This window comes from Engystomops pustulosus, chromosome 6 (genome assembly GCF_040894005.1).
Source record: "Engystomops pustulosus chromosome 6, aEngPut4.maternal, whole genome shotgun sequence".
NCBI lineage: Eukaryota > Metazoa > Chordata > Amphibia > Anura > Leptodactylidae > Engystomops > Engystomops pustulosus.
In genome coordinates, this window is record NC_092416.1 from 184,459,375 (window position 1) to 184,472,501 (window position 13,127).

Sequence of the window (13,127 nt, forward strand, 5' to 3'; positions counted from 1 at the left end):
TGTGGCACTTTGCTATTGTTACCCTGAGTAGCTCTTCTCATGTAACGTTTGTAATGTTCAAGCACTTACCCATTGGGCTGCTAAAGCCAATGAAAGTTATTTAATGTTTGCACAACTGCCATCTATTGTCAGTAGTTAGCAGTAACCTTTTCATAGGCTTTTCAGACAGTAGGGTGGCTGTGTCGGACCGTTTTCATGTAAACCCTGACCGCAATCTTATTCCTCAAACCGAAGCTTCGTAAGTGGGGGTGGTCCGTAAACTTCGGGTCCTTAGGGGACCGGGGGTGCTAAAGCTGTAGCAACTGGATGCCAATCACACAAGGGTAAGAATGTCAGTCAGCAGGTAAATTGTACAATGTCTTATTGTATCACATATGCCAATGTAATACACATATGCTATATATTTGTCGCCAGGGAAAAAGTGTTCATAAACAAATATACAGGCCTTGGTGCAAGGAATGGATTACAGTACATGACACCACCCAGCAGTGGGTCCTCTGTGCCCTATCCAGTCAATAGTCAAGACGAGGGAGGCTCTTTCAACTGCCCCGGGGGTATGCAACACCCCTGCCGATTCAAGACAGAGGGGTTGTTGCGAATACGTCCCAATATGTAGCCTGCAACCTGTGTGGAGTCTGATCAACCCCACAGCAGGTCACTACACAACACAGGGAACACTGCAGCGGTAGATTCTGCCTGGGAAGGCAGGAGTTAATTGTTTAATGTGATGTCTTTCCATCAGCCAATCACACCTGTTCTCATATTGTATTGTAAGCTGGGATGCAATTGGAGGAGTAACCACCACCTGACCAGTGGGAGTAATAAAACCCCTGGTCAGGAAAGTTCTAGAGGTCAGTCTAGTCCAGTCAGTAGAGTTAGACAGAATAGTCAGACAGAGCAGTGAGACAGTATAGCTCTGAGGAGTTAGTGAGAGTAAAGGGGTATCATCCTACCTTCAAGGGTGATATCTGAAGTAACCCAGGACAAGCTGTCCTACTAGGACACAGCTACCCCCCAGCCTGACCTTGCATCCAGGCTGGCGATCAATCCCTGTGGTTCCCTCTACAAGTGCATCTATTTGCTACTATTTGTCAAGATTCGTTTGGTACGTTATCCACTGTTCCTGTCGGTTCCCATAAAGAACTGTAAGTTATTTTTGTACAACGTCTGCCTCCGTCTGATCCCTGCTACTATGGCTGTCACCATCACGGGCACCCTATCCACCACACAGGGACTCATACTCCAGACCCCAAAGGGTTGCCCCAGGGAGAACTACTACAGCAGCCTCTCCCTCATCATTTCTTGCCAACACCACCTGCTGGAGACCTGCCAGGCTGTAGGACAGCCCTCCGGTTCCCATACCTAGCACCGTGACACTAGCGTGCCTTGGCCGCAACCGCCAGCCACTTCGGTATTCCGGGCCCCGAGAAAAGGCTAGGCCCCGGTGGGGGATGTTGCACTAGCATTTGTGATTATTTCAGGGCGTGGCGCAGAGGTCCTGATAAATGTGCCCCAAGATCTTTATTTCATCTTGATGGTAAAAGCATTACATGAGTAGGAAAGCCTAAGCGTTTCGAGCTTCTCTGCTCTTAGTCATGGCATAATACACATTAGCAAAACACTGTTTAAAATAAACAAACACCAATGAAATGCTTTAGTCCAAATTACATCTCAAGTTAACCCTTACATAACCAAAAGACACACTGAATGCAAGGATTACGTCCTCAAAAAATATTTCAGTATAATAAAATTGCGTTAATATAAGAAAAAGATATTAGTAAAAATCTGTAATGTTTGATTTCAAGTTTAATCCTAACGGATGCCAGGTTCCCAGTTTAAAAATCCAGAATCGGAGGACTGAAATTATTTTAGTATTTATTTCGGAGTAGCGGACATGGAGGAACATGGCAGGAGGACCCCATCACCCCTAAGTTGACGAGCATGCATTTGGTGGCAGTCTACCACCCCTAAATGTGGTGGTAGATGTCCTTTAAAATATTCTCTGTAGCCCTTGATAAATTTATTGAGAAGGGAATGTTGGGAAATGTTATTATTCAGTTACCCTAGGGAACCTGCAAAGGTATAATAGCTCCTAAAATGTATTCCTGCAAAATCTGCTCTCCAAAAGCCAAAAGGTGCCCCTTTCCTTCCATGTCCCAAAAGCAGGTTATCTTCCCAAGTGAGATATCACTATCCTCAAGATGGATTGTTCTTCATTTACCCCATTTTGAAGATGTACATTGTGAAACTGAATGCACACATTCCAAAAAACCCAAGAAATATCTCATTTTTAACGTGCTTTTGTTTTACTCGAATATAAGCCGACCCGAGTATAAGCCGAGACCCCTAATTTTAACACAAAAAACTGGGAAAACCAATTGACTATAGTATAAGCTGAGGATGGGAAATGCATTGGTCACAGCCTCCCCAGTATATAGCCTGCAAGCCGCCTGTAGTATGTAACCTGCCAGCCCCCTGTAGTATACAGCCTGCCCGCCCCCTGTATTATACAGCCTGCCAGCCCCCTGTATTATACAGCCTGCCAGCCCCCTGTAGTATATAGCCTGCCAGCCCCCTGTAGTATGCAGCCAGCCAGCCCCCTGTAGTATGCAGCCAGCCAGCCCCCTGTAGTATAAAGCCTGCCAGCCCCCTGTAGTATACAGCCTGCCAGCCCCCTGTGGTATATAGTCAGACAGCCCCCTGTGGTATATAGCCAGACAGCCCCCTGTGGTATATAGCCAGACAGCCCCCTATGGTATATAGCCTGCCTGCCCCTGTATTATATAGCCAGACAGCCCCCTGTGGTATATAGCCAGACAGCCCCCTGTGGTATATAGCCAGACAGCCACCTGTGGTATATAGCCAGACAGCCACCTGTGGTATATAGCCAGACAGCCACCTGTGGTATATAGCAAAACATCCCTCTGTGGTATATAGCCAGACAGCCCCCAGTTTGCCCAGCACATAAAAAAATAAACTTATATACTCACTCCCTGATGCTTGCCATGGCTCCCCGATGCTCCCGTCATTGCGGCTCCCCCTCTTTCCTCTCTCTGCTGTAACAGCCGGCAGAGCTGCCCGTCGGCACAGACTATGAAGTATTCAGCAGCGACACATAGTGTGCACCGGCAGAGCTGCGGCCACTCTGCCGGCTGTTACAGCAGAGAGAAGAGAAGCCGTGGGGAGCCACGCCGGAAGGTGAGTATGTGCGTTTATTTTTTTTATTGACTCGTGTGTAAGCCGAGGTGGGGTTTTTCAGCACATTTTTTGTGCTGAAAAACTCAACTTATACACGAGTATATAGGGTATGTTATATGACACAGAGACTATATATGGGGATGGCATTTTACAGTAAGACAATTTTAAGAAGATTTCATAGGTTTTACAATATACATAATTTTATGAATAAAATAATCCTCCACAGATCAGAGAAGATGTCATGAAGTCTTTTCTCCATCTACCTGATGATCCTGTGGGACATATTTCTCCTCTGAACAATCCTGTGGAAGAAGAAGAGGACTGGGACATCTCTCCGGTGATGTTCTCTTACTGGATCTACCTGTAGGAAACACATCCAGAGACTGAATTCCTTCTTTCCATACAGATAATGAAAGGACGTGTGGATTTAGTCCTGTCTATTACCTGCTGATGTGAGGGGCTGGTGGTCCTCCATCATGACGTCCTTGAGGTTGAAGTGTATTATTCTCTCTGACATTTTGACTCTGTCCATCGTTGACGGGCCAGTGAGGAAATTTTTCTGAAATGAAAATAATCAGAACCAGAGCCAAATCAGGAGGATCTCTGTACCATGGCTCAGCTTAAGCGCCGGTACTTGACAAAAGTGAGGCTACGGCAATGTCTCCTCTGCCAAACCAATAGCAGCAGCAGGACACCACTGATTTACCCCAATCACTGTTAGCGCCGCACCAGCACCCCTTCTGTAGTACCCCTTATGCATGTCTGTCGAAATTGTGTCCACTTGTTACTGTCACTATTGTATTTCGTACTGTAATTGTTTCACCTTATGTATTGTAATGTGGTCTCGTTGACCTTCATTGTCCTGTAAACGTTTAAGGAACTAGTAACATGTAGGAACGCGCCTCTCGTAGTGTATGTATGTAACTGTAACATTAAGTCTGTCCTGTGTATAACAACTGCGACAACACTATGTACAAATCTATTTCCCCCCAGGGGATCAATAAGGTTCTATTGTATTGTATCGTATCATAATAACATACAGTAATTACTGTAAACATTTTACCAGATAGATAGAAGTGAGGGGTCACTGATGCCCCGGTAATCCTTACAGACAACACCGGTGACTACATACATACCTCCGCCTGCAGAGCTCCAGATATATGTGAGAGGGGGAAAGGATCTGTGATGGTGTCCCTATGTGTGGGAGGAGTCCGGCTTCAGGGGTGGAGAAGCTATAGGACCTGTGATGATGTCATAGTCATGTGATTATCCCTATGTAAGGGAGGAGTCCGGCTTCGGGGGGTGGAGAAGCTATAGGACCTGTGATGATGTCATAGTCATGTGATTTGTCACATGTGTGGGAGGAGTCAGGCTCCGACCAGTTCCGGAGTCAAGTTCCGACCAGGGATTAGACTGAAGGAAGCCCCACGTGGTGTAATAACGGACACCAATAGAACTATTGACTAAATATGAAATGAAAGTGTCTGTTCCTTTACCGAACACAAAAAGCCCAGTGCGCCCCTTCTATTTATACAATAAGCAAATTACTGACAACACGTGGGAGGATCATTACATGAAATGGAAGATATTTATATAAAGTTTTTTTTACCTTCTCTACTTTTCCTGCAGGAGCAAACATGTTCTTGTGGACATGACAGACGTCTCCCTTATTGTCTATATTTCATACACATAAAGGGGGAGACGTGGAGAAGACCTGTTTCAACACCTAAGGTGGGTCATTGAGAACACTTGATCATGGTGTTCGACCTCCCACTGCAATGCTTCTGCTGTCTGTCATGGGTGCCCCCGCGATCACATCTGTGCCCCTCTCCGTGGCGTGGCTCCCCCCGGCCTTCACACACCTCTCCCTAGAGAGCATGCACTGGCACTCAAAGATTTAAAGGGCCAGCGCACCGCTGATTGGCGCTGGCCACTTCCGGGTTCTGATTTAAACCGGCAGCTCCCATCACTCCCCGCCGGATCTTTGATTTTTATGGTGAGAAGAGAAAACTTCCTGTTCCCTGCGCTTGTTCCTATCCTGTTCCTTGTTCCCGTTTCTGCTCCTGTTGCTGACCACGGACCTGAACTCTGCATCTCTGTCGCCAGCCCTGACAACCTGCCTGTTCCTGACTACGAGACTGTCTCCTGAATTGGTACCTCGACCTTGGCTTCCACCGCGGGCTGGTTGCACCTGTGGAGCGACCTGGTGGCACCCTGCTGCAGCAAGTCCATCCCGCTTTGCGGCGGGCTCTGGTGAAGACCAGGGGCCACTTTAATTCCGGTCCCAGGTGTCATCTAGTACCATCTCCCGCGGTGGTCCAGGGGGTTTCGCTGACCCCGAGTCCTGACACTGTCTTTATAGAATTTGTTAACACTGTTGCCTGAAATCTGTTATTTGTGTGGTGATGCACCCATGGGTCCTGGGCTGTATTATAGTACTTCAATTACTAGTACTTCAATTGAGCTTTTTGGGGAATGGGGGATGCATCCTTTCTGCTTTTGTTTTCAATCTGCAGTTTCAGGACATTTGGAAAATGGCTCTTATGTACATGTGTATTGAGAGCATGAAGAAAATGACAAGGCTTACATGGGTGAATATTCGGTAGTTTGTTTGGGTGGCCATGGGCACCAGGCTACTGTCCAAATCACCTATATTTTAATCCACTACTGATGACATCCTGATATACTTGACTGATTTGAGATAGAAGGGAAAAAGATCCTTACAGCTTTTTCTGCATAGAAAAAAAACCAAAAACAGAACTGATGGTGATAAAACTCACAAAGAGCAGAGATATCTGCTGGAACATCCTGTAGTCATCTCCCCAAACCATGAGAACCTCCAGACTGACTGACGCGTAAACCCTCCATAAGCGAAATGGGCTCTGGTTTCTTACTTCTTGTTACATTCAGACTGGACATAAAAAATTAGAAGGATGGTGCCTTATCACCATCATTTAAAAGTACTGACCTACGCGACTGTTCAAGCTCGCATCCTTGATTTATATCACAACAAATCTTATAAGGTATGGATAGAACTGGAGACTATACTTGCCCCAAGCCTTCTGCAATCCCTCCTTTACACACGAACACTACCTTTCAAAGCTCCCTTAAGTCATGGAGCAGACCCTAAGGACTTAAAGAAAGCTACCTGAGCCTTACCAACTCTTTGGTCTGGTCTCGTCAACCTATCTGTCACCCCTCAGAGCCAATGATAGGCTTATTTTTCGCTGGTCTTTTTTTTTTCAATTGGTCTTGGCCCACTCCAGGTGGGAATACTCACGACTACTCCACTTCTACTCATCCTTTAAATCTAGACTACACCTGCACAGAGACATCACCCCGTTTGAAAAGATGTGTATTGCCCCCTCGCCCACCTTCTGCAATATACGCCATCTACTTAGACAAATTGGGCGGAGGCTGTCCCGCCCTATGTTGGTGCATGGGAACACGGGTTGACGGTCTCCTACATCCCGAGACTGGGCCAAATCATTTGAATTGTGCCATAAGCTCTCCATCTTTACCAAAGCCCTAGAAACCAACGTCAAAAATTATTTCTAGGTGCTACTGGGTCCTGGCTACACTGCATTTGATTTCTCCTCTTGCCTAGCAGAGAGCTGGAGATGTAAGCAAGCCCCCAGTACAATGTTACATATCTGTTTGGAGCTACAAAAGGACCCGCCACCCTTGCTTTTATCCATAATATCCCGCTCAATACCTTCAGTCAGATGCTCTCTCATGGGCTTCATCTTAATTGCGGTGCGTGTCCTGATCCCCAGGTTATGAAAAACTTACTATGGACATCCTCCGAGAAATATTATCACTCCAAAGAATGGAGGAGCTTACGGCATACAAACATGCTATGTTAGTAAAACAACTCCATACTTGGGGTCCGTGGATGGCTTTTCACCGACCCCCTGAGTTCACCTGAGCTAGTTATCTCTTCCGCTCATCGATCAATCAATTATAGCTGAACTACTTAATTCTACAGGTTCTTTCTCTTTTAGTACCCGCCCCCTCTCTTTCCATTGCCCCCCCCCCTTCTCTTATAGTAGATATGTTTTCTTGTGTTGTTTCAGTTTCTTTTGTTGTTGTCTGCGGAGCGCATTTTCCTTGGGGTTCCCGGCTTGCACGCACACAATGTGGGGTGCGGGCCATCGGACAACCCGACGGATTCGGACTACGCATGGGATTTAACATTTCAAATTGTGTCGCAAGACACGCACTCACATACACCGGGAAGAAGACAGGTGAGGGTTCTACCTTTAGGACTCTTCTGCGTAAGCACCGCACCGCCCCTACTGAGGAGGCATCCACTTCCAGATGGAAAGGCCTCTCTGTGTTGGTACTTACAAGAACTGGAGCTGAAGCAAACATAGACTTTAAGTTCTTGAAGGCCTCCTCAGCTGCCGAAGGCCAGAGTCTGGGATTGTCACCTTTCTTGATGAGCGCCACAATAGGAGACACCAAAGAGGAGAAGTGCGGTTTGAACTGCCGGTAGTAATTCTCGAAGCCCAGAAACCGCTGTATAGCGCGTAGTCTTACAGGACAAGGCCACTGAAGAACCGCAGATAGCGGGGCAGGATCCATCTGGAGACTTCTGTCGGAGATGATATAGCCGAGAAATGGAAGACTCCGCTGATGGTATTGGCACTTCTCAAGTTTGGCGTAAAGGCAATTGGCCCTTAAACAACTGAGGACTTGCCGTATGTGGGTCTCAAGATCCGGAGAAAATACCAGAATGCCGCCCAAATAGACCACTACACAGACATAAAGCAAGTCTCTAAAGATGTCATTAACAAATTCCTGGAAGACGGCAGGTGCATTCCAAACGGCATCACCAGGTATTAAAAGCAGTCTTCCACTTGTCTCCCTGGCGTATACGAATGAGGTTGTAGGTCCCACGAAGATCCAATTTGGAGAAGATCTTTGCTCCACGAAAACGGTCAAACAGCTCTGTGATCAACGGCAACGTATAGCGGTTCTTAATTGTGACCTTGTTTTGGTAACAAAGAAAAGCCTGCACCAGCCAGAGAAGAGTACTTACGTATGAATCCCCTCGTGCAGGACCGGAGCTCCGCCAGAAATGTCATGAGAGTAGCCGTGACCGGTTTGTCTCTGTCCCAAAGAGGGGTAGCCCAGGCCAGGGCTTTCCCGGAGAGGAGACTGGCGATGAATGCCACCTTGGATCGCTCCGTGACAAATTGAGACGGCATGAGTTCAGGGACTTTGTAACCCAGTGCTCCCTGCACAGCCTGGGATCTCCATCTTACTTGTTGGGCATAGACATCCGTAGCTTAGGTTTAGCTGCAGGAAGACAGGCAGGGGTAGCAGCAGATGCGGGAGCAATCTCAGGAACCTGTTGCTGATGTTGAGCGGCTAGCAGCTGTTGCAGCATGGTGGTGACCTGTCCCAGCTGTTTGCGTTGAGCGGCAATCTGCCGGGATTGCTGGACCACGATGGTAGAAAGATCGGGCTGACCGGAAAGCGGAACCTCAGCAGAATCCATGGCCAGATGTTACTGTCAGGATTCGGGATGAGTGGATTCTCTGGGGCAACACGAAGGAACTCTGGTAACACAGAAACATGGAGGGACTCTGGTAACACAAGAACACGGCAACACAGGAACACACTGGAACGCAGGAATACTCAGGAATGTTGCAAAATCTTTTTAAGCTGGCGCGCGCGCCTCTAGGACTCGAGTACGCTCGCGCTTCCAAAAGCCAGAATATTCTACTTCGGGGTCGATATAAAAAACTGTCTGGTTTCTCTGGACTTTATTACTGATCTGCTAATATAATCCAGAAGTTCTAGTGCTTGGGTGGCAGATGATAGGTTCTCTATGACGGCCTAATAGCACTCTTTTTTTTTATGATTGTATTTTTATTATCATTTTTCAAAAAAGAATTATCAAGTACATTTTATGCATTGAAGTAAGAGTGTAAGACAGAGTTTTTCCCATGGAATATTAACAATTGCACTTTCCATTGGGATAACAAGAGGCTTCAAACCTAAGCCTAACAGTATAATGTCCCCATAATATTAAAGCTATACAGAAGAAGCCATTAAAATTATACCCAACAGGCCCAAGTCCCGCAAGATATTTCATTTCTACAGGTCTCCGTCTAAAAATCTGTGGGTAGATTCAAACTGCGATATCTTTCTCCTACATTGGAGGGACCTGGAGGACGTAGAAAAGGACAAAAAAAAAAGAACAGGCAGAGGGATCACTCTCCTGCCCGCTCTTCTACCCAGAAGCGATCCCATTGCTCACATGTTTTATCAAACAATGAAATGCGATTATTCAGGGAGGCAGTCAGGGATTCCATACTGCGAGTTTCCCTTACCCTGGAGAGTAGGTCCATTCGAGAGGGAAGGGGCTTACCTTTTCCAGAATTGCGCTATCAAACACCTCGCAGCCGTGAGGATGTGTAAACTCAGTTTATTAGCTGTCTTGGCCATGGGCTGAGGGGAGACATTCAACAGGTAAAATAAAGGAGAGAGTGGAATATCCACCGCCTGGAGGAGAGTCTCCACCTCCTGCCAAAAAGGCTGTATGAATGGACATGTCCAGAATATGTGTTGAAGAGTCCCCCCAACTGAGCCACATCGCCAGCAAGTATCCGCATGTCTGGGAATAATCTAGGGAACAAGGATGGAGTATGATACCGCTGCGACATTAGCTTGTACTGGTTAATAAGGAGGTTTTAGCCGCCCTTTGCCAAATCAGTTGCCATGTTTCTTGTGATATAGGTCCCCCCACTATGCCCTCCCACTTGGCCATGTATGGGTGTGCGATAGCTTCATCTGAGTTCGGGTGCAATAGTATCATGTAGATATCTGATATAAGGCCGGAGGTGTGGGTAGCAGTACTGAGACTGTCTTGGTACTATCCAAAGATTGCAGTAAGTGTCTAATGCGTATGTAATAGAGATTGGTCGAGGGCGGGAGGTGAAATTTGTCCTGTAAGGTGTCAAAGGGCAAGATCTTCCTATCTCGGTAATCTACAATGTCTGCAAACCTGAATAATCCCTTCTCATGCCAGGATTTGATTTCCTGCCTGCTGCATAGAGGGAGTGTGTAAGAAAGACTGCACAGGAGAACACTGAGATACCAGTGGAAACCTGTTCAAACAGGCCCTCCATAATTTTATCGTGAATGAAATAGGGCCTAGCTGAGAGCTGGGTAATGCGGGTGCCTCTTTAGGACAGAGAAAGGAGTTAGGGTGAAAGGGGGCCAACCACAATTTTTCTATCTCCATCCATTTAGAAAATGCCAACAGGGTGGACCATGCCGGAATACGCCGCCAGTGTGTCGCCCAGTAATACCTGGTTATATCCGGCACCGATAACCCCCCCCCTTGGATTTGTGAGAGATCAAAACAGTCCTAGAGATCCTGTGTCTCTTCTTCCCCCATATAAAGTGTAATAGCGCCCAGTGACACCGATACTGGTAACGTCTCGAAAACATAAAGCAGCTTAGGCAGGATAGTCATTTTTACCGCCGCTATCCTGCCAAAAAGGGAAAGGGGAAGGCTGTTCCAGCTAATAGCGCTCTTTAAGCTGTTAGATTTCAAGTTGAACTTCTCTTTATTCTATCATCCTCAGATTACAGGACAAACTGCATTTTTGGCAGCCTGTGCTCCATGTAGTGTCACTTTTGCACTGCTATCAATCCTGAGATGCCTCAGCAGGAAATGTGGAAAAGCCTCAGCACTACATCTGAAAACACATCAGGGCCAAGCCCATCCCTAGTGTTAAGGTGTATAATGAAGTTATTTATTTCTGTCTGTTTCATCATCATAATTTCTTTAAAGATGGGGCAGCGACAATTATATTTTATAAGTAAATGTCTGGTAACTAGTAACAAATTCTTAGATCTTAAAATTAGATATAGATATGACTTGGAATCATCAGTTTTTTAGCGTGTTCCTCTTAGTACGTACTGTCACACAATCTAAGGCTAAAACATCTGCGATCTGTTGCCCAAACATTTCCCCCCCGATTAATAACGTGAATTCTGCTTTACCACTGTGTGGCTTCTCCCCTGTGTGACTTCTCAGATGTCTAGCAAGATGTGGATTCTTGGCAAAACATTTCCCACATTCTGAACATGAAAATGGTTTCTCTCCCGTGTGAGTTCTCTGATGTTTGGCAAGATGTGATTTCTGCCTAAAACCTTTTCCACATTCTGAACATGAAAATGGCCTTTCCCCTGTGTGAATTCTCTGATGTTTGGCAAGATGATTTTTGGATAAAACCTTTTCCACATTCTGAACATGAAAATGGCGTTTACCCTGTGTGATTTCTCTGATGTTTGTTAAGATCTGATTTTTGGCTAAAACCTTTCCCACATTCTGAACATGAATACGGCTTCACCCCTGTGTGAATGCTCTGATGGCTAACAAGATTTCTCATGGTTAGAAAACATTTCCCACATTCTGTACATGAAAATGTCTTTTCCCCTGTGTGAATTCTCTGATGTCTAACAAAACTTCCGAAGTGTAGAAAACATTTCCCACATTCTGAACATGAAAATGGCTTTTCCCCTGTGTGACTTATCAGATGTTTGTTAAGATGTGATTTCAGCCTAAAACCTTTTCCACATTCTGTACATGAATACGGCTTCTCCCCTGTGTGAATTCTCTGATGTCTAACAAAACTTTCGAAGTGTAGAAAACATTTCCCACATTCCGAACATGAAAATGGCTTTTCCCCTGTGTGAATTCTCAGATGTTTGGTAAGAAGTGATTTCAGCCTAAAACCTTTTCCACATTCTGAACATGAAAATGGCTTCTCTCCTGTGTGAATTCTCAGATGTTTGGTAAGTTCTGCTTTCTGCCGAAAACCTTTTCCACATGCTGAACATGAAAATGGCTTCGCTCCTGTGTGACTTCTCAGATGTTTGGTAAGATGTGATTTCAGCCTAAAACCTTTTCCACATTCTGTACATGAATACGGCTTCTCCCCTGTGTGAATTCTCTGATGTCTAACAAAACTTCCGAAGTGTAGAAAACATTTCCCACATTCTGAACATGAAAATGGCTTTTCCCCTGTGTGAATTCTCAGATGTTTGGTAAGATGTGATTTCAGCCTAAAACCTTTTCCACATTCTGAACATGAAAATGGCTTTTCCCCTGTGTGAATTCTCAGATGTTTGGTAAGATGTGATTTCAGCCTAAAACCTTTTCCACATTCTGAACATGAAAATGGCTTCTCTCCTGTGTGAATTCTCAGATGTTTGGTAAGTTCTGATTTCTGCCGAAAACCTTTTCCACATTCTGAACATGAAAATGGCTTCTCTCCTGTGTGGATCATTTGATGAATAAGGAGCTCATTATTTTGAGTAAAACATTTCCCACATTCTGAACATGAAAATGGCTTTTCCCCTGTGTGAATTCTCAGATGTTTGGTAAGATCTGATTTCTGCCGAAAACCTTTTCCACATTCTGAACATGAAAATGGCTTCTCTCCTGTGTGGATCATTTGATGATTAAGGAGCTCATTATTTCGAGTAAAACATTTCCCACATTCTGAACATGAATACGGCTTTACCCCGGTGTGAATGATCTGATGGGTAGCAAGATCTGATTTGTGGTAAAAACGTTTTCCACATTCTGAACATGAAAATCGCTTCACCCCCGTGTGAATTCTCTGATGCTTACTAAGACTTGATTTTAGGGTAAAACTTTTCCCACATTCTGAACATATAAATAGCAGTTTCCCTGTATGACTTATGATAATGTTCTTTGCAGTTCCTGATGATTCTGTAGATGGAACCAATTTAATAGGATCAGGCATATAATGTTCCTCTGCTTCAGATTCTGATATCATATGTTCCTCTGAGCTCTTGGTACAGTCATCTGCAAAAAATGAACATTGGCTGTGAGAAAACTCTTTCCTGCTTACCATAAGGTTATGTATTATTACTGA

At 45.3% G+C, this 13,127-nt stretch overlaps 1 protein-coding gene across 1 annotated transcript in view; it reads right to left on the minus strand.

The window, feature by feature from the left end:
* The window catches only part of LOC140066025 (uncharacterized), a 50,581-nt gene extending 37,527 nt beyond the window's left edge, over positions 1-13,054 (minus strand). Inside the window, 5 exon segments of the mRNA XM_072113589.1 lie at positions 3,462-3,554; positions 7,549-7,735; positions 9,581-9,660; positions 11,111-11,450; positions 11,452-13,054. Coding sequence (XP_071969690.1) covers positions 3,462-3,554; positions 7,549-7,735; positions 9,581-9,660; positions 11,111-11,450; positions 11,452-13,028 — 2,277 coding nt within the window. The 5' untranslated portion in view covers positions 13,029-13,054.
* Positions 13,055-13,127: the final 73 nt, after the last annotated feature.